Source organism: Labrus mixtus, chromosome 19 (assembly GCF_963584025.1).
Source record: "Labrus mixtus chromosome 19, fLabMix1.1, whole genome shotgun sequence".
Taxonomy (NCBI): domain Eukaryota; kingdom Metazoa; phylum Chordata; class Actinopteri; order Labriformes; family Labridae; genus Labrus; species Labrus mixtus.
This window is the reverse complement of record NC_083630.1, coordinates 9,488,177-9,510,587: the sequence shown is the minus strand read 5'-3', so window position 1 is coordinate 9,510,587 and position 22,411 is coordinate 9,488,177. Positions and strand designations below refer to the sequence as shown.

The 22,411-nt window shown below is 40.9% G+C and overlaps 1 protein-coding gene across 1 annotated transcript in view; it reads right to left on the bottom strand.

The window, feature by feature from the left end:
* The window catches only part of reck (reversion-inducing-cysteine-rich protein with kazal motifs), a 79,322-nt gene that overhangs the window by 15,253 nt on the left and 41,658 nt on the right, over nt 1–22,411 (bottom strand). Inside the window, exons 11-20 of the mRNA XM_061064928.1 lie at nt 19,922–20,134; nt 18,509–18,645; nt 17,289–17,432; nt 16,997–17,185; nt 9,021–9,143; nt 7,794–7,965; nt 6,200–6,389; nt 5,095–5,305; nt 4,932–5,005; nt 1,097–1,252 (exon numbers count right to left, since the gene is read on the bottom strand). Coding sequence (XP_060920911.1) covers nt 1,097–1,252; nt 4,932–5,005; nt 5,095–5,305; nt 6,200–6,389; nt 7,794–7,965; nt 9,021–9,143; nt 16,997–17,185; nt 17,289–17,432; nt 18,509–18,645; nt 19,922–20,134 — 1,609 coding nt within the window. The remainder of the gene's footprint in view (nt 1–1,096; nt 1,253–4,931; nt 5,006–5,094; nt 5,306–6,199; nt 6,390–7,793; nt 7,966–9,020; nt 9,144–16,996; nt 17,186–17,288; nt 17,433–18,508; nt 18,646–19,921; nt 20,135–22,411) is intronic.

Sequence of the window (22,411 nt, the reverse complement as noted above, 5' to 3'; positions counted from 1 at the left end):
GGATCACTGAGGGCAGGGTGACAATGTATTCAAAATCATGTATGTGTGTATTATTCAGTTCTGGACTCTGCAGACTTCATTGTCACATCATTTGGTTTTTCATTTTATTATTGAATAAAAAACCCTGCAACGAAGAAGGTTGGGTCCTTGAAATCATTGAAGATACCACACAATCAAGTTGACAGATCGTTATGTATTCATGTATCCGTATCTAAGGTCGACAGAAGTTCAGTCTGTAGGGACTTGGGTTGGGAAATGGAGGGCTGCTGGTTCAAGTCCAAAGTATGGGAGTCAGTCTGGTTGGTTGCTTTAAATACATATATTTATTTAATTTTACTGTACTCTTCAGAAGTAATTCTGTTGTATTCTAAATGGATTTCATGTATGTAATGTGTATAATTCTTGGTTGAACAGCTACCAAAAATGCATATAAAACTTGTACTACTCAGTTGTATGTAATTGTGTATGTGACCGATAAATGTGAAATTGATTGCGGCGTATCTACTGTAAGCTTTATGTGTGTGCAGTTTGGACGGGCCAGATTCGACTAACATTTCGTCTTGCAACACTATGTTGCAAAATAACAAATAAATCAACCTTGAAATTACAGAGAGCACATTTAAAGCTCTGGAATGTATTCGGGGGCAGCAGGACGAGTTTTCAGTGATGAAACGATAAACGAGTCATATCAAACAGGAATAAGACATGTCGTGCTTTGGATCCAAACAGTTCTTGACAGGAATCTGAATTAAACATTCAGATGCTGGTTTTGGTCTTCAAACAGGATTTTTAGATAATAGGAGACATGTGAAAAATCACCAGCCATACTGATGTATTCTCCAACAGAAAGGATAAAGGTGGACTTATTTATTATGTGTTCATTTCATAGATGAAAATAAAGGGAAATGACATCATAAAGAAACAATCCACTATAATAAATCATTCATCTTTCATTTGGGTCACTAAGACATTTTACCCAAATAAAGATCATTGATGAATTTAGTTGATTGACAATTTACTCTGAGCGCTGTTTAAGAAACTACAATTTTTGAAAAGTGATCAGAATGGACATGAATGTTCTGTATGAGTGTTTTACCTGTAGTGGTGTTGGCTGCTGGTCCACCGGAGCAATGAGGACGACCATCTCATGGTCGATGCTCAGGTATCCAAAGACGTCGCACTGCGGCACTGAGACATGAAGCCGGAGGATCTGCAGGACGTCATGCACCGTCACTGGCTGGTTCTTATTCAGCTGTACACAGGAGTTAAACAGAGGCAGAGGGATTAGACAATGTTCCAACTTTTTTTTTTTCCAACTTTCAAAAAACTTAAATTTTGATTTGTGCAAATAAATATTTTCTCAGGTGCATGTCAAGTACACAACCACCTAATGAGAGAGGGAACTAAAGATATTTGATGTTTTAAGAGGAATTTCTATAGAGAAAAATAATAATTACATTCCAGAAACTTCAAAACATCGTTTTGAACCAACGCCTGAGCTGTGGCACAGAATAATGGTAGAAAACATTGCCTTAACCAAAACAACGGAATGAAGATTGGACATTTTGCAAAATGGTAAATGGAGCTTGTATGGCGCTTTTCTACTCTTCTGACTACTCAAAAGGCTTTTCGAACCCCTGATCTTTTGGTTACAATATTACATATTAAGTCAGTGATGACGGTTGGTTTAACATGGGACATAAACGTTTTTGCTCTTTTGACTTTCCAAGCAAATCCCAATTTAGTGGTACCAGCCAATCAGCTCGGGCTAGTCAGTACTCTCATGGAGAAATAAAAATAATGCTACAGAGGTCTGGGGAAGTCAATTCTTTATAGCTCCATTGTTTTCATTGCAAATTTTGTGGTCTTAAGTACCAATTACTGCTGACGTAAGGGACATCACTTGAGGATACTTGTTATACTTCACAAATCTTTTGTTAGACATTAACAGCTTTATACAACTTTTGTCAATACTGTTTCTTCCGAACACCAGGAACCACTCTTTGATGTTCAAGCTCCAACCTAAGGGGTGACAGGCGTCATGCGTTTATGGTATGAATTAATGGTTTACACAATGAATAAATAAAAGGTGCTTGCAAGAGCTGGTGTTGTAAAAGCTGCCTGTTGCTTCATGAAGAGGGCAGGGGGCCTCTCAGCGGGCCGAGCTGTAGCTTAAGTGGAGTTACACTCATATTCTCATGTATCTTAGCAGCTGCAGATCAAATCAGCTCTGCTTGTGTTTGGGTTTAACAGGCTTAATGCTGAGTCTTACTATGATGATGATGCCTGTGTGGGGGATTATAGCCAACTTGATTTACAGCCAAGGGGGGGTGCTTTGTTGTTTGATGATTAAGCTGATCAGAATGAGATGCCGGAGGGACTTATTAGCTGCTAACATGTCAGCGTTTAGGCATCAGCCGCCTTCAGGCTTCTCCTGCTGTTCAACAGGCTGGGCATACATCCAGGGAGGCTCAGCGGAGCCATGTGAGGGAAAGCTGCGGCAAAAGGGTGGAAGGAAGTAAGCACTTTATTACTATTAGCACTTAATTATTGTTTAAGGAATTTTAGATCAATTGTTTCCTTTTGGGGACTTCCTATAGAACAGTAGTCAACTTTTATGTTGGTGTACATGCACAGCAGAGCAAAGGCACTGGGATGGTCTTTGCATCATTTCACTTGACTGCTTTTCAGCATCTCACCTTAAGTAAAACTGTAGCTTAGACATGAGGCAAATTATAACCAAGTATCACTACGTACACTGTACTGGACTTGTATAAAGGAATGTGTGTTGGAAAATGTAATGTCGGCCAAAGCCTGATGGGCCACCTTTGGGTAAATGGTCAAAGCGCTTTAACACCACAGGTCACAGCTACACATTCACACACTGATGGTAGAGGCTACTGAGTAAAGTAACCATAGGTATTAAGTAATCCCATTCGTACACATTCATATGCTGCCGACTAATCAGCGTGAGCAATTTGGGGTTAAGTGTCTTGCCCAAGGACTCATCGGACATGTAGCTGCAGAGCTGGGGATCGAACCCCCGACTCTACCAACTGAGCTACAGCTGTACTTTTGGCAACTTTTAATTGTTTGTTTTTTTCCTTTCAAAGTATATTAAACAAAAACAATATCAAATTATAATTTAAAAAATCATGCAATTCACTATAGAAAAGGGCGGCCGTGGCTGAGTTGGTAGAGTCGGTCGTCTCTCAACCGGAAGGTCAGGGGTTTGATCCCCAGCTCCTGCAGGCACATGTCAGATGTGTCCTTACGGAAGACATTTAACCCCAAGTTGCTCCCACTGCTTTACTGGCGCCATATTAATGTCTATGAATGGGATTAATTACTTCTTACTTTATATAGCAGCCTCTGCCCTCAGTGTGTGAATGTGTAGGTGCAGTGGACACATGCAGTGTAAAATTCTTTTGCTATACAAGCTCGAGTCCATTCACCACAGGAGCCAGTTTTAAGTACTTTATTTACAGTTAGTAATGTGTGATATATTTCAGTAGTTGCCAGCGTACAGCAAGGAGTTGAGTCTCTTAAAAGGGTCAACACTTAAATCTGAGCTGATGGGAGGGAAATAAAAATCTTACTTTTTACCCTTTAGCGGTCAAATAGGGGGACTTTTTGTAAAGGTCCACAAGTTATTCTTAAAAAATGTATTGTAGTCTCAAAAAAAACCTCTCCACAAATGTTTATTGTGAAATCAACAGCAGCCTTCAGATAAACATGGCAATAAAGGTAGATTCCTTTCCTATCAATTGTTGTCCTAATAAATATAAAATGTTCTAATGTTAAAAGTGCAATAATTAAAGTAACTGTGGTTTAAAGCTAAAGGTAGAATAGTTCCCTCTGATGTGTAGTAGAAAGTAGTATAAAGTAGCTTTAGGTAATACATGATAGAAAAACTGTTATAGTCCATCAAAATGTGCACAAACAAAATTGCCTCCAATTTATATGAAATGTTAACAAGCTGGACTCATAGAGCGCCTCTATGGTTCTCCAACACTTCAGAGCACTCTACACTACATCACTTCCACCCCATTGACACACACGTTCATGTACTCACTCACGCCTCAACATGTGGACTGGAAGAGCAGATAACTAGATGACCTGCCCTACCTCATGAGCCTCGGCCAAGCACCCACTTTTACCAGCTCAAGCTCGGCTCTCTTCATGATACAGAGAGACAGTGTGTGATACGAGGAAGCGGAGGAAAGCCTTCACTAAAATGTAGGACCTCATTTTGAATGAAATATAAAATGTTTTGGCAGCAAACCCTCGGGGGTGTTCTTTTCTCTTTTCCATCTGTGACACGGTGTGTGGAATACTAACCGACTGACAAGGAAATGGACAGTGAATAGTCGAGGTAAAGGTTGAATTAATCCATTTTGTGACTGCATTCATTTCTCTACAGTTTACTGATTTGAGTGCATGGATCAGATTTCAAGTGGACAAATAATAAAAATAAAAAAAACATTAAAAATGATGATCAAAAGTAAACTTATTTGAAAGTATTTTCTTTAATTGAAAAACTGCCTTATTGCTATTATTTCAGTATCAGCACTGTGTTCTTTGTTCATTTGCATGTTGCCGCAATAAGTAACCTGTTTGGATTTACAGCTCTCCCAAGTGGTCAACACTTGTAATTACATGCCAAACTATCTGTAGCAGCCACATAGAGAACACTGACAAACCTCAGTCAAACCAGAGTGAGCTCTTTTTGTCACTGAAGTTAAGAAGCCTTGTTTTGGTACTTAAACTGTTCCATGAGACTGTACCTGTATACAAACCAAACAACAACAATCATGGATCAGCACAGTGTCTGATATTTTCCATACTTAACATGTTTCACATATACTGTTTTAGAGTATTTAAGCTGACAGTGGTTAAATAGCAGCTCTAGAAAGGTAAATAAGCCATACCTTTGAGAAAGTGTTCATCTGCTCTTTGTTCCAGAGGATCTGCAGCATGCTGGCACATATTGGACAGCAGGCTCCTGAAAATCGAACCGAGATTTTTTTATTTTTTTCAATTCCACCACGAAGAACCATGCCTCTTATACTCGACAGATTTTTTGACACTCACCAGGGGGGGTGACAGGCAGGCAGCCTGGAGTGGACAGAGGAGGGCAGGGTATCCCGCTGCATGCAGAGTCAGGGGCCATGTCAGACACGCCCCCCACAGCTTGGCAGGGGCCCTCGTAATCCACAGCCACGCGGTCGGAGAAGGCGTCACACACCGTGTTGTAGGTCTCACCATTGTGGCCACAAACTTGCTTGGGCTTCGTACAGGCATCCTGAAGACAATAAACACAAACAGTATAAAACCTGCATCCATATACAGTGTGTTTATATGTTGCTAATATGACGTATATAGTCTGAATATTTCATATGTTCATGATTTTTAATAAGAGTTTATTGTCATAGCTGTACAAACTCTACAGTACAATACAGACAATTGTTCCTCCTTTACAGCAGACAGGTTACAAATGGTAACATGTTGTCTTTTTTAAAGGTTTATTTTTGGGCTTTTATGCCTTCATTTGAAGATATGACAGTGGATAGAGTTTGACATTAGGGAGAGAAAGTCTAGGGAATTACCAACACGGCCATTTGAACCTGGGTCGCCTGCTTGGAGGGCTTTAGCCTCTGTACATGTGGCGCACAACACCAGATAACTTAAAAGCTTTGCCATTTACTTTCCATATCAACCTGTGGTGTGGGGGGGGGGGGGGGGGGGGATTTAAGTATTTTTATAATCATTTGTACATCTGTATTTTGTCAAGGTTAGTATTTTGTGTTTTAGTATTTGTATATTTGTATATTTAACTGATATTAGGCATCTACAGGCTTGCTCCAACAGTATTTCTTTGTACTTGTACAGTCACAATAAATATATCTTAACTTATGTCAAACTATCATCTCATTTCCTTCTCCAATCTTCTGGCTGTGCTCAGCATGTTTCTGGTCCTCCCAATCAATACGGACAAACTCTCAATCAAATCATCACTTGTGTCTTAACACTTGTAAACTTTTGCGCAGTATGGTTATCACTTGTGCTGTCTGTCACGTCATCAGTTCGTCTTAGCTCTAGAAACACTTAAGGGTTAAGAGAACGATTCGTCAACAGAAACAACACGAGGACAGCGGTCTCTGCCTCTCGCTGCCTCCTGCTGATCTGTGTAACCTACCTGGCAGTGGCCCATGTAGGCCAGAGTTTTCCCAGCCTGCTGCAAATGGCACAGATTGGGGTGGACCAGGCCATCAGTATCACAGGCCGGCTCCACACTGTTCTTATCACAGGGTCCGGGACGACCTACACACTCGTACTGTGGGCAGTCTGATGAGTCACTCAGACACACACGATACTTTGGGAGGCACCTGTAAGCACACACATAATACGTCTTTATATATCTATACTTATCACTTTATATAAATAAAACAAATAGTATCTGGGTATTCTTTGCGCATGAAGTTGAAATACACCATTACACATAACATTTACATTCACACCAAGACCATTTAAAAAAAAAAAAAACCTCCAATAAAAGAGCGAGGCAATTAGAACAAATTGATTTAACAAAGCCTGCCCTGTCACCACAGCAACCGCCAAGTTTCCACACATGCCTCTTCTGATAATTGTGTTGAGTCTTTGAACAGAGGGCCAGGAAAAAAGGTTTATGAAAGTTTGTGCTGTAGGATAAAAGACCTGATCGTGAAGGGCTTGTGAGTGCAGGTGGTAAATCTGCCTTGTGTGTGTGTTTACGTGTGCGCCTGCCTTTAATGTCTTCCAGACCACATCACCGAGTGGAAAAATAAATGAAACACTTACAGGAACATTTATGCATGGAAGATAAGAGTTCATTTCGGTTTAAATATTTAGCTGTATCTAACGCAACCTCTCAGCACAACAGTTAAAAGCATGGCCAGCATGAACTCTCGGTGTGTCATGTCAGGGAAAAACAAGGAGTGGGACCCAACTGCAGATTCTAAACTGAAAATATGTATTAAAACAAAAAGGCCAAAGACAGAAAAAGTCCATCAAAATCAGACAAAAGAATCCACAGGGAGAAAAGAAGAGTCACAAGGAAAGACTTGGATCACTGGAAAGGAAGACGAATCAAGCACACATGCACTAAGGCCCAATCTCGATGTCCACCCTCACACACTCACCGACTTTGATGCTCGTTCCCGCTAAGTCTGCGAGGGCTCGGGGCCGTCCCAATGTCGGATTGTCAAGTTTGTGAGGGATCTCTGGCTGACTTTACGAGCCCTTTATGCACCCTGTCCAAAAGTGGGCATATCTGCAGACTTAGCGGGAGGGAATTACCCATAGTTCATAGCATTGAGACGTGCAACATAGGATACCCAGGGGAAGCCCGCAAGAACGGAAGGGTCAACAAACGCCATAAAACAGAAATAAATATAAATAAATAAGAGAAAGACGGTAAACTAGCATGGAAGGTGCAACCAACCTAAGAAACCAGGTGCAGCCTAAGAAACTGCGTCAGACCAAGGGTGATAAGTTAAAAGCTTATGGATGGATTGTGATGATGAGTGACTGAAATGGAATAACACCACAGTGACAAGAGCTTTGTGGTTAGTCAACCCCCCCTCAGTTTAACCATAACCACCTGTAGCTACAACCTGGCTGTCAGTGAAATAAAGGGGAAAAGGGTATGATGAAGGATGAAGGATGGGAGGGAAAATGTTGTAATTCGTTTTTCTTGATGAGTCTGAGCTCATTGTTACCAGCTGATAAGGTGAACGTCAACAAGAGCTTACCTCTGGTTTCTCTGGCAGGGTTTGTTGGCGCAGGGCTTGCTGAGGCGGCACAAGCCGAAGACAAATTGATGGTCTTTGAATCCCATGCAACGAGCCACACAGGCACTGGGGTAGGTCCGTCCGTTTGAGGCACATACTGGGACAAAACGGTCCGGACAGCTACAAGGCAGACCTGTGCGGAGGATGAGGGACAAACATTGTAAATTCTGGTGAAAGAAAAAAATGACACAGGAGGACAGGAGAGGAGGATAGTTCTCACACAAGGGGTAGCAGTTGCCAGGATAAATATTACTTGTAATCCATCTTAATCTGCCTCCCGGTGATGGAAGAACATTTCCAAAGAAGGGCCAGACAGGTGTTGTTCATTACATACATGTAGGTGTGCTGCAGAATGGGAAGAAGCTTGACTCTTCCACGCCTATCTAAAAAGTATGACAACATTCTCTGACATTTGAGTCTTTCCTTTCAAAACTTAACCCCGACAAAAAGCAGCATTTCTGTGTGAATCCAGGCTCTGAATGGGTTGCTCCTCTGAAGTGAGAGAACAGCTTTCTGTGGTAATGCTATGTGAGGCTGAACAAAGAGAGAGAGAGAGGGATAGAGCAGGTCTGTTCAAAAAGACAGAGTTTATAATAAGAACTGTATTCACTCTGCACAGTCAGCCTGAGGTACAACTCAAGGACTTCTTTTGACAGTTACTCTCTGAACAAGTAAATGGTGACATTTCCGCTAACCTTGCAACAGACTGAAGTGACACCTGTAACCATTGTGATTGTGTGAAACGAGGATAGCAACCGGGATAGCAACAGTTGCTGCCTTAATAAGCTCACAAGATGTAAAAACACATACAAAACGTATGATTTGTTTGTTGACTAAACCTGACAAAACCAAAAAGTGAAACATGATTTAACAAATATAAAAGCTACTGACTTCCATGTTCTTAGAAAAATCGTTTTTTTCTGTCTCAACCTACGGTAAAGAAACTACAGTAACCATGGACACCATGCTGACTGCGTGAAGTCAAAAAAAATCTTGTGAATTTCAGGCCAGAGTTAGAGAATGAGTTTGTGTTGTTGCCACTGCTTTTTAAAGCATAATGAACTGAACTGTAAGCAGCTCCAGTTACAGTTATGTTCAAATCTGGTTGATGTCACTTCCTGTCATGTTGTTGAAAGACAGGTGCACGAATAGCATGTGCCAAACAAACAAACATCCGCGCCGTCTTACCAGTGAAGTGTCGGCGGTCCTCATCGGAGCTGTCGTAGCCCAGACATTCCCGTGTGGAGCAGATGGAGTCACCAGCGAAGCAGGAACAGGTGTGGCAGTCCACCATGAAAGATGTCCCGTGGCCTGGTGATAAAACACAACAGCAACACTTTTAGAAAGACAACAACAGCACAAATGAATAGAATGGTACTGCACATGGACGATGCTGTGTTTTAAGTTCCAAAAAAACACACCCGAGCTGAGTTATTTATTACGTATTTGGTATTCAATCAATTACAAAACATTCATCTAATCGCATATATGGATAAAATAAGGATTGCGTTACAGGTAGATCTGCTGTATAACTGCGTGGTTAATTGCAAAGGCCTCAGTGTTTTTATGATTTGGCCTCCAAAAATGCTGACAAGCTGTTGTGTAAAACTGTTTGGTAGTTAAAGCATTGCCAATTCTTTAAGAGTCAATGATTGGGGTCATCATCCTAGAAGACCCAGAGACTCCAGTTTTGTTGAAATAACCTCCACCCTAAAACAGCTGTAAAGAAAAATAGGGAAGGGTACAGAGGGCTGCCCAATGCTGGTCTGCATGAGACAGGGCAGCCCCCGTCTGACTTCCAATGATGGCAGCTTAGCTGCTTTGACCCTGATGCTGATACGAGCTCTTCTGCTCTGGAGGATTGCAACTGAGTTTTGAGCTAACATCAATATCAGCAGCCAGGCAGGAGAGATGCTAGGATTTTTAAAAGATCTGCAGACACGAAAGAGAATGTTTTATTTTTTGTTTTATGGAGATGTGTTCAAGTTATAAATGTGAGTCCTACAGGTAAAACATGAGACAGATATAATGTTGTATGGCACTGTATAATACATGATGCTTAATATGGGGGCTGCACTGTGGTGCAATGGTCAGAGCTGTTGCCTCACAATAAGAAGGTTTCTGGTTCAAATCCCTGAACAGTAGCCTCTCTGTTTTGCCTTTGCAGGTTCTCCCCGTGCATGCATGGGTTCCCTCTGGGTCCTTGAATGTGGCTGGTTGTGTGTCTCTCTATGTCAACCCTGTGATTGCAACCAGTCCAGGGTGTACCCCACCTCTCACCCAATGACAGCTGAGATCAAGTCCAGCAAAAAGCATAAACCAATCAATCGAAAATATCTCCAATCAAACCCCTCAACACACTCACACACACACTCCAATCCTTCTTAACCCAGTATTATAGGATTTACAATAATTTTGATGTAATATGGTGTTTTTATTGTTATCAAAATGATTCTAAATTACCATGTTCCCACTTTAAAGCAGTGACTCATTACTGCTTTTACCGCCCCGCAGGCTGGATTTTCTTTCTTTCACATTAGTAATTCATCTGTTTAAAATTCTGGACAAGCCTGGGGAATATTTGCACTCAGAGGAGCCGACCTCCTTCTAATTCTCGTGTTACACAAGAAAAAGTTTACTTCCCCAATAAGTCCTTAATGTCCTTTAGATGATTGGTGCCAAGTTTGGTTGCAATTAAGTGAAAGAAGACAATTAGATGAGGAGGGAAGTAAATAGTTGCAAAAGGTTAATGGCATAGTAATAGCTCTATTAAATTTCCTCTGGCAGGGATAGACTAAAACTTTTCACTGTTTTCAAATTAATTACAGTTTTTTGTTCTTATTTGTGGTTGTTTTAAAACACATTCTTGTCTGAACAGCTGCTGATGCAAATGAAAGAGCTGTTGTCATGCAAACTAAGATCAGGCTAAATCATCCAGTAATTTATGTATTGTATTAAATAAGGATTGTTAGGATGCAGGATATCTCTTTACTTTGCTTCAGAAGAGATTTTTGCAGTTCTCCATCCTTAAAACTGTGTTTGAATGCTCTGTTTTCAAATACACTTACTAGAGCAGTGGTTCCCAAAGTGGGGGTGGAATCCTGATGGGGGGTCGTGAGAAACTGAGAGGGGGGTTGCGAGATGCCTTCCATAATCGAATGAAAAGGTTAAATGATCTAAAATTGTGTATTTGACCCATTTTTGTGAGAAAAAAAAACCATACAAAATAGTTGTTGAAATTAAAATACAACTTAAGTCGTTTAAGATTTATACCGAAATGATTTGTAAAAACAAATCCTTTAAATGTAAGTTTGAAAATAACTGCAACAATGTAGGTGTCTGATGTGCCCTAATAACACAAGTACACACCGACATCCCCAGAGTGTCTGTGTTTTAAATGTTGTTTGTCCACAAAGTCCTACATTGAGATTACACGTGTTCTGCTTCTAGCCTTTCTTACATGAATTACTGATATGGGGACAGTACAGGTCCCCAGTTTCTAAGCATAGTTATTGTGGTAGTCCCAAGTTGAAATGTTTGGAACCCCTGTACTAGGATGTTTGAGCCTTGAGGTGATGAGCTTATTTAATCACTCCAGACTTTTACTGTTACATCAAAGAATTCAGATAAATGTCTTTTGGGCTTTCTTTACCATTTAACTTACGCACACTAGAACAATCCAAAAGGCAGACATGAGGAAACAGATGTTTAAACTGAAAGGTAATTGGTTGCACCTGACCTTATTTAGGGCTTTCACATCAAAGCATTCAAAGCCTTGCATCATTTCAATTGTCAATACGTTTCAACACAATGTAAATCCCCCCAAATTCACTGGGGGTGAATGTTCAGTGTAATAAATATCTGGGTATTGTTATTGATAACAGCCTGAAAGGCAGTGAGAACACAGATGCAGTTTATAAAGCACAGCACTGTCTGTACATTCTCCATAAGCTAGACTGGTTTGGTGTGTGCAGTAAAATGATGACACATTTTTATAACTCCATGTTGGAGTCTGTCCTCACATTTGGCTTTATCACCTGGTTAACCTGGTTAACTCTTGTATTAACCGTTGTTCACGGTGTATGTTGTTTCTATTGTCTGAGTCTATGTGCCTGTCTATGTTTATTGTTTTCACCTGGCTGCAAACCAAATTTTCCCCTCAGGGACAATAAAGTTACTGTAAATACTGAAAGCAGGTGGAAAGTTAAAGCCTGACTCAGGTGAAAAACAGCTGGATGCATGGACTTAAAAACAGATAAATGTGAGATACCAAGGCTGAGGCTCACCCCTGAGTACTTCGCAGATTGATCAACAGATGTTTGGCGAGGAGTCATTCCAGCACATAACTCCCCGTGAAAACCAAATAATTTTTCTGTTTGTGTACGAGTGAAACAAATTATATATTAATATTAAATCTAGGATGGAGAAAATCCCCTTCCGAACAACATGGTAACTAAAGGGGCCAGGTAAAAATTATAAAATAGCATCCATTACAAATGTGAGTGCAAACACAGGGATACATTCATTCACCTCTTCTATATTCAAATTGTAACTAATTCAAGCTAATCTTAAAGTATCCAAAAGATCTTACATTCCTGTGTTTTATTTGACTTTAACTTAAAAAAAAAGGTTGCAACATTTAAATCTTCCAGGTTTATTTATTTATTTTTTGAACTTGATTGAAGATGTTTGTCCAAAGCAAGCGGCAATCTCCGGTCTTAAAAAGAAGCCGATGCGGAAGTGCAAAATCCTGCAGTTCGTCCAGGAGCCCCGGAAGTCACATACACATGACTGGCAAAAGTCGTTTTTACAGCATAAATAAACAAGTTTACAGCCATGGTACAAAAAAAACACATACGTTTTTTTGTCATCACTGGCACACACTGTACGGGGGGTGATTTTTTAAAAGGGCTCTGTTTTGATTTTGAAAACGATGTGTGTTATCCATAGTTAGGCGCGTTGCTGACATGATTGACAGGTGTGCCCGATGTAACGGTTCGACAAGAGGCTTAAAACCCGCCTCAGCTCCAGCTCTCAACCTGTCGTTAGATTGACTGAAAGTTAGGCAGAGACAGGATTTCCAACATGGCGGCTGCTGCCGATGAGCCTCTGTAGCCCCCTGCCGTAACAGATGGCTGACGTCACTCAGGCTTCGTACATTAATATTTACAGTCTGTGGTCCAAAGTGACATTTTAGCGTTCAAAACAAAAGGAAATGTGACACATACAAAGAAAGCTACAATCAGCCTGTTGCAACACAGCCCAAATAGGTGATTTTAACATAAATCGCCTTCTGACAAGGCAAAATAGTCACCCATAGTTTAGGATCTTGGGCTAAGCACCTGGGGTGGCCAATCAGATTTCTAGGGGGGCTCAGGCCACCCATTCGGCCACGCCCCTGCCTGGGCCACACACACCCCCCCTTTCATGTTGCCACTGTTTGAGAAGCAGTGGTTTATGCCAAGCTATGAGACACAGAGTCAAAATTCAACACACAAGGTGAATATTTGAACACCTCGTCTATCATTTTAGCGATATTTCTCCATCAAGAGTTGGAAATTTTTCAACTTGAGCAAATCAAAACTTGACCTGTGTTTGAAGAACTCGGCTGGCTGAGAATGAACATGACTATTGAAGAGAGCTAATGTTTGCTTTGTTCGGTTCAGTCAGTTGAGCATTTAGAAATCGGATAGTTTAAAAAAATGATCATAACTCAAGGTCCACTTAATAAGTTTTTTTTACATTTTGGAACCAAATTTGTTCTAATTTGGCCATTTCATGCCTTTGTATTTTAGCAAAGGGGAGAGAACAGATGAAAAATTGACTAGTTAGAATGGGAAGCAGCGTGAAGGGCCTTTCAGATGCGGTGGGCACTGCATGCCACTCTCAAACCCATTCTATGTGTTACATTGGCGCAAGAGCGTACCTGTACCCCGCTGAGATGAGCACAGGGCAAGGTTGCGCTTGCGGTTCTTGCTGAATTTCAAAAATGTTCAATTAGCACAAACGTGATGTCACAAACTGTGTGACTCACATTTTCTGAGCTCTAGTTCACAGACCTAACGGGACATTGGAGAGAAATCTGTAGTTGAAAGACGATGACTCTACCAACTGAAACACAGCCACTCTATAATGAAGTGGTCATTATAGAGCTAAAGCTTCTGGACAAACCTAAACTCTCCCAAATCCTGTCTTTCCATGAGGATTTCATGAACACACACCATCTCCTTCTTTGCTGCTTGTCTCCTCCTCAGCAGTAGAAAGATGAGGGCTTTTTACTGTGTAGTGGACATACTCAAAATAGCGTAGCTATACTTTCCCCGACTATTTTTTTGGTCACCTAGCATCGTGCGCCCTTGCTTTTTGCTGGTGTGCGTTCCCCTCTGCGCACACAGCATGCTATCTGAAAGAGGAATACCCTGGACGGAATAATATTTTAGATAGTTTGTGTCATAACTCCTATACCAAATCGATTCCCAAAGATCTTGAATTATTTCACAGGTTCACAGTTGTTCAATTTTACACTCCACCAGGCAGTACTTCAATCAACAAGGAATTGTTTCTTACCTTCTGCAACCAAAAAATAAGGTGAGTCTTCTTGGAAATTGTGGTTATAAAAACTACAAAATGCTTGAAAGCACTCAAAGCGTAAAAATATGACCCTCTCTAGATTTCTTACTCTCCTGTAAAAGGCCAACAGGATAACTAGGAGCAATCCAATTCAAAAGATTGAACTGGCAAGATTGGATAATGGCAAAGCTTTTGTCATCTTTTGCCACTTTCTGAGCATGAGTTCTCCCTCACTTTTTAAGAAACAAGTCCACCATGAAAAGCTTGGTGAAGTATGTACCTACTGAGCTGCAGAAGAGTTTTATTTTATTTTTTTAAATGATTCTGAAAAGGTAAGTGATGTTCTGTGATGTGTCCTTGCCTGCGGATAGACAACAGGACTTTAAATTGGCAGACTTTAGAATGGAGTTGGCTCGACAAAAAACAGAACAGTGTGAGCCCAATTCAAAGAAAGCATCTGTCCTCAATAACAGAAGAGCAGCTCACTCCTCAGAGGTGCAGGCGGAAAACAAACATAAAAGCACAAGGCTAAAGGAGCAATAAACCTGTGAAGGAAGGAACAAGTAGGTGGTGACACCCGTAATTAAATGGAAACGGTTGAATTTGTCTTTGTAAACAGAAATAAATTAGTTTGGAAATGAATTCTTCTTTCAGTTCTATTTTATGATGAGAACAATGTTATAAATGATGAAACTCTGTGCCATAGGGCTGCAGAAATTGTCAAGTGCCTCTGGGTTCTTTTGCAGAAATACTGATATGCACATGTTCCATACATCTGTAATGATACCATAAATCATCATCCTGCAATGGGAACAAAAAAAATCTGACGGAAAAGATAAAGCATCTGAAAGCTGATGTGCAAAGAAGCGAGATGTGTGTCCGACTCCGATGACGTTTGTCATGCTTTATTAGCCACAGAAATACTCTTCCAAAGATATGATGAGCTGTATAAAACTGCTGTTTTATTCTTTATACAGCGCTCACCATCTCCCGTCACACACTGTTCACAGGAGGTGACAGATAGTGGGGTTTTATATGTTATTGACTTGTATATTGCATCCTGCCAACCTTCAAGTCATGATTATAATTGAAAGTTGGATATCATGAGAGCTATAATACATTTAACAATTCATAAAGAGGTGTCCAAACATTAAGAATATGTGACGACTCACAAGTCTTCAACATTGAAATCCATCCAATCACTATCTTCTGACCTGCACTGCAGTTCTCACTCATGAACTAAGGAGAAATCTGGAAAATCATCCGGACTTTTAGAAAATTAGGAACTAAACCACTTCTGCCAAGCAGCTGACTTGCAACTAAATTGTCCAGGATACCCAGAAAACACTTAACAAAAACCAAAGGCTGCAGGGAGACCTTAACAGTGAACACAAAAGACTGGAGTAGCAACTAACTCCCCAGCACCCCAAGTTTACTCTGAGAGTAGGGCAATGGAGAGCAAATTAGACAGAAAGGGTTTCTGTTTATCCAGACTTACATAAGATAAACTACAGGGAGAACCTCTCACTACCTCAGAAGATGAGATAATAAGTCAGCACAGAGCACTGGAGACCCAGAGTATATATAAGCTCCCCATACTTGGTCTTAATCAAGGCCAATCAGTCACACACACACACACACACACACACACACACACACACACACACACACACACACACACACACACACACACACACACACACACACACACACACACACACACACACACACACACACACACACACACACACACACACACACCTGACTGAATGAAGGGAGTCGATTCTCTCAGCAATCTCACTGAGCAGAGTGAGTGCTTCTCACACTTTCACACAGGTTGTACATAGAAGAGACTGTATGTGTCAGATCCGTTGTCATTAACTGAAGTACACAGTTTAAGTGAGCGGTAAGCTTTTTTTTTTTTTACAGATTCTTCATTGAAAATATGGGATCTAATATGATTATAGGTTCAATATATGATACTGTATGTGTTAAGGTATCCGAAGCCTACTAGCTGTAATTTGTAGATTGGGTATAATTGATCACTAGTGTTTTGGTTGTATATATACATATATATATATATATATATATGTACACATATATATAAAAAAAAAAGAAAGTTCATGTGGAATGCAAAAGAGGAGGAATGCATTCCTGGATCCTGATGATGATTTACCATTATTATTTCCATATAAACGGACATCTGCATGCAAGAGCTGTCAAAAATGAAAGCTATGGAGATTTTTCTGACTGCTGGCTACAACAGAAGCCCCCCAAAAATGACCTGACAGTTCCAGACACTAAATTGTTGTCAGGCAATAACTGATTGGTAGATAGTCGGAGTCTGTTCAAGCCAAGTTTTGTGCAACTTTTAGCAAACCACACCTTCTTCCTTTTAATGAAACAATATGACATTAAAGCAGGAGTGAGGCAATACTCCAATTGTGTGGCTGTAGAGACATCATTCTAAATCTAATCTCCCCAAGAAGTAACGGCAAACCACTTATTTCATCCAGGGACGTCATATAACCATTTCCATAATGTCTACTGTTCTTCTTAAGACTTAAATTATAGAGATATACAGGAGGTCTTACTCTTCCTCTGTCCTCCTACGATGCAGGGCTTGTTGGTGTCCACACAGGGCATCTCCCCACAGTTCTCCAGACGCCCACTGGGACCACAGCTGCAGACCTCGAAGCACCCAGCGGGACCAGCGCGAGTCGGCACCTGGATACGAGCATCCTGCTGCACCAGAAACTCCGAGGCCTCACCTAGTTTACAGCCTGAAGACACATCACACACTCAGGATGACTAGCATGCTGCAGTTTGTATGTTCTGAAAGAAAAATAAAGATGTTCCTCAAACTGTAGTAGGAGCTGATCGTACCTGGAACACAGAGGTATGGCTGGCAGTTGAGCTCATCAAGGCATCCCTTCCTGTTGACCTGACATACGTGGTTGCTGGGGCATGGGTTGGGGTTGCATGGATGGATGACCTCCTCCACAATGTTGTTGCCAAGGGAACTTGGAGCTGGAGAGAGTGTGTGATAATTAAGACCTGGTCATGGCAGTAAATGAAAATCTGAGGGATCATAAAACTAATTAAATGTATGTTGAGAATGTATGATACAATGTTATGATAATGCAACATACAGTTGTGCTGAGATATTTTAATACAAGAGAAGTCACATAAGTCATTAGAATGAATACTTATATACTTATTATAATTTTTTTTGAGCAGTTTTGTCAGAAGCAGGTTGCTGCTTTTACCAAATGCACTCACCACACATACACTTACTGCATCACCGATCAAAAAACAAATTTCACGGCTTAATGATCCCTGACTGTTTGTCTTAAACTTATCACATAGTTAGAATCTTAACTCAAATCAGACGCTAGCTTGTACTGTGTCTATTAAAAAATTATAAATAGCTAATTGTTTGCTAAAATGTTAGCCGTAACAGGTTTTTTTTTTAAAAATGCTTTGTCGCTGAGTTTCTCATCTTCAGTGTTGCGCAGCCCCCTGATGGCCTAAAGTGAAAATACAAGCCATTTTGGCAAATTGAACTTTTGAGGGACTGACACCAGTAACAACATAAAATGTTTTATGGAAGTTGGGAGTTTTACTGCATCTTGTTGTTATTTTTGTATATAACTGGGCTCTGCTACATCTCACAACAGGGAAAAGCAAATGCTCAAAGTTATTTTCCAAATTTCCAAAATGAAATCTTTGGATCTGCATGAGGTTGTGTACCCTTTTGTTTGACCCCATTTGGAATACTTTAATGTCCTCTATACGGATGTTCGGCTTTCCTTTATATTCTTTAGTTTGTCCAATATTCTGCTTGTACATTGTATCATTGGTTCATAAAACAAGAGCACATAGCACTTATTTGGGCCTCCCTGCATGGCTACTTGTGCATATCCACACTTAATTTAAAACTTGATTGCTGTATGACCAGTCTCCTACTTATCAAACTACTAACCTCTTATTAACCTGGATGCACTCTTTGACAGGTTGCAGGGCATTAGCTGTTTTTGTAATAACGTTGTACCTTGATAAGGTTTTTCATTTCCATTTCTATAAATACTGTCCTTGTTACTCACTGAGGTATCTGTGGAGGGGAATGCAGCGTTCAGGGTCATCGATGGGTGACAGCAGCTCACAGATCCTCTCTGGAGTTTGGCCTTCATGGAAACGTTTCCTGTCCCCACACTGGGTCAGGATGTCCACACAATCTGACCTGAGCACAGATAACAGATTTTAAAACGATACTTCAAATAAATGTATAAAAAGAATCGACATAAAGTGGTCTTGTGTAACTTCAAGGTGAAGAGGGTTCTAGGCCGGGCTCTATGCAGGGAGAGAGGCTCTGATGAAACCCACTGACTGCAGCTGGATGTGGATGACATGTCATGGTGTAATGTCAGTCAAGACAAGTGGAAGATTAAAACCTCAGAGGAAGGTTGTACTTGACAAACTGCTGAACAAGATTTATTGCCCAGGGGGAATGGAGTGCTCTTATGCAGCGCACACACACACACACACACACACACACACACACACACACACACACACACACACACACACACACACACACACACACACTTCAAACATGACACAGCAGATCTTGGGAGAAGGGAATGGCCTCCACCTGTCCGTCAAATCCCAGGCCCATGAAATGATGTTCCCATCGCTCATCACTGACTGCAGTTTCTTTTTTGTGCAGTCACAGAAGAAACAATGGAGAGGAGGAAACAATGAGCCCGAGGTGATTTTAGAAAATTATCAAAAATGTCAAAAAAACGAGTTCTCCAGGGGTTGTGGGAGAGAAATAGGCAAAGATATTGCAAATCTGAATACAAAGCAGAAACATTGCTATACCTTTGGGATTTTATGTTTCTGTCTCGTTAGACTTTTTTTTAAAGGTACTCCATCTTCAAATAAAAGTTGTATTTACTATTGAGCTGAGAAATAAAAAGATAGCCATGCACTTGTTCAAAATTAAAGATATTTGCTTTAAACTGCGTAGAGGCAGCTGCAGATGGGATTTAAATTACAGGAGGATCAGTGAGATCACCTGAAAAACAGTAGGTAATTGCGGCTTCAATTATTATTGGTTTGGGGGTTTAAAATTACCCACAGATGCCCTCTGGACAGGATCAACATCACAGACCAGGGCAGGTTCTGTTAAAATCCCCCGTCTCAACTAGAGATGTAAATCCAGTCTGAACGGGGCTTCTCTTGTACAGGAAATCTGGCTTACTTGAGTCCAGACAACCAGGACAACCAGCACTAGAAAACCTTTGTCTCACACAATTTGACTTGTCATTGCAGAAAAAGAAAAGGTGAAACTATAAGAGCATTCAAGGTGTCTCCATTAAAGAGTTAATTTAATTACTGTAAGTTTGGATAAGTAGAAAAAATAGTCAATATTAGTTACAGGAAAAGTTTAATTTCACTCCTGCATGTTAGTACATGTTAATAGCATGTCACTTGTAGGCTGGGAGGACACATACTTGCATATGACGCTCCCTCTGGACTTGCTGTGGCATGGTTTGATCTGCAGCGAACAGGCCACGGCCTTCCACATGTCCGGCAGACACTTCCTGATGTCGAGCACAGGGATGTTCATGAACGGCATCTTGATCGTTCCGTTTGACCACAGTTTAATGTCATTCATGGCGCCCTGGTCTGACTGGACGTTGCAGCTGCGGAACAACTCTGTCGGCCTGCAGAGGGAGACACAAAAATGATACCTTACAAACACTCAAGTGGGGAGGAAAAGTGGGTTTGTGCTTTGAATCGAACATTATACAACATGAGCAACCCGCTGATTGCATGATAAGTTCTGCTTAAAACTGTGGCCTTGTAGCCGTCTGCACTGCAGGCCTTACAGAGTCCCTCTGGGTAATGTGAAGAGTGTTTTCCCCTTCCACTGCACCAGGAAGTGTCTTTGATGTCTGATTGGTGGGTTCGGTCTCAAGTGACTCAGCTAATTGGTGGTTTGAAGGAAGAAGGTTACAGGCAGAAGTTTTGGGTGTGGTTCCGTCATTCCATTTGCTGCTGATGAGTGGATGCTTTGTTTATTTTAAGAAACCTGGTGTGCGCTTTTGGGTCTGTCTGTGTCTATGCAGGCATGTGAGCCTGTGTGTGTGTGTAAATCGCTGAATTCTTAACTCTTTAACCCCCAAAATGGTCAACGTTGGTTTTCTCCCTCAAACCAAAACTAAATGTAGCCATCAGCTGATTCTTATTTAGAGCAAACCACGACAGCTCTCTCCTGAATTTAGTTACAGAGGAGTGATTTCCCAGAAGTTTTTATTATGACTGCAGCAGCACAAACCATGAAGGTTTCTCATTGTTTTTGAAAAATCATTATGTACTGACTGTATGCACAGTACAACACTGCAAACAAGAACAACACAAAACATCCACTGACCCTTTTTTGTGTTGGTGCAAAAACAATACAAGGCTACAAGCTATTACAGATTTGTACATTCCAGGCATAAAAAAAGACTTTGTCAACCTCTGTGATTTCTCACAAAGTGAGTGGTTTACATTTTAGTGCACATTTAGTCTGAAACTTGAGAATAAACATCCGTTACCAATGTTTGTTCTGCAGCAATGTCAATTAGCTGCATGTCACGCCTTCAACACGAGAAATGTAAATATTAATACAGAAAAACAACATTCTTCAACTTAACCAAACAGATTTAATGACACAGTCCCCAGGTAGTAGATGCACTCATATGAGCTCATTATCACAGTTCATCTTTTTCCTGCTGTGTCACACACATAAAGATATTACAGAATCATTTACAAGTACAATCATGGGGGCCGCCGGTGGTATAGTGGTTAGTGTGCGCGCCTCATGCACTGAAGATGTGGTCCTCAAAGTGGGCAGCCCGGGTTCAAATCCGACCTGTGGCTCTATCCACTATCCTATCTCTGCAGTAAAGGCACAAAAATAAATCTTTAGAAAAAAGTTTAATCATGAATGATGCGATCATAATAATACCTTTCCAAACTTTCCTTTAAATTACTTAATTGAATCATTATTCTACTAATTTGCAGTTTAACCCACCATCTTCCACTGGCTGCAGATTTGCACTGCGGGTTCACAATATTCTTCTCTGAACCATAAACAGCTCTATAATTTACTAGAAAACCTGATTCTTTCCTGTGACTGGTTTAGAGTATTCACAATAACCACATCCACTGATCCATATTCCCCTCCACCAAGCCTTTGAACCACTTTACTCTGAAGCAATGCATGCAGGTACAAAAATACCACGCATGTTTGTGGACACCCACACAGTCTCTGAATCCAGCGCCTGTGTTTTTACACCTGTCATGGCACTCGCATGGTAAAAATACAAAAAGAGTTCGCACTTAGGGAGGCAGTGAGATGCAGCAGGAGACATTTGCACACAATACCTCGCAGCATGTCTGCTCACAATTGGTAATTGGGGGAAACAAGTGACGGACATTGCCCAGTCGCTCCAACATTTGCCATTAATTCAAATCAGAACAACATGTAAATGGCATATAGATCAACCATTAGTAAGGTGAAGAACCTGTGACTGAATGAATGAACGAATAAAACAAAATGACATGATGGAGCGATTTAAAGACCATCATGCTTTGGAGAGCATCTTCTAAATCAAGGCTGCAATGATGGATTAGGCATTGGTTTCTAATTTAAGGTTCAAGAATGTTTGCTTTACACCCACACAGACACAGTAAGAGTGACGCATACATGCACAGTTATCAGCCCCGTGCTCCCTCGCCCTGAAACACCAACTCCAGATCAGTGTTTGTCTTCCCTGCTGCTCCCGGCTACACAGCTCAGCGTTTGCACTCCTCAGGGGGACAAGAAATCTATACAAGCCTCTCCTGGAGCCCATCAAAGGAAACTCAAAGAGCCTTACACATAAGTTTGTTTGCCTGGACTTCAAATCCCACAATGCCACAGCGTGAACTCCATACACCATGATCTGAAACCA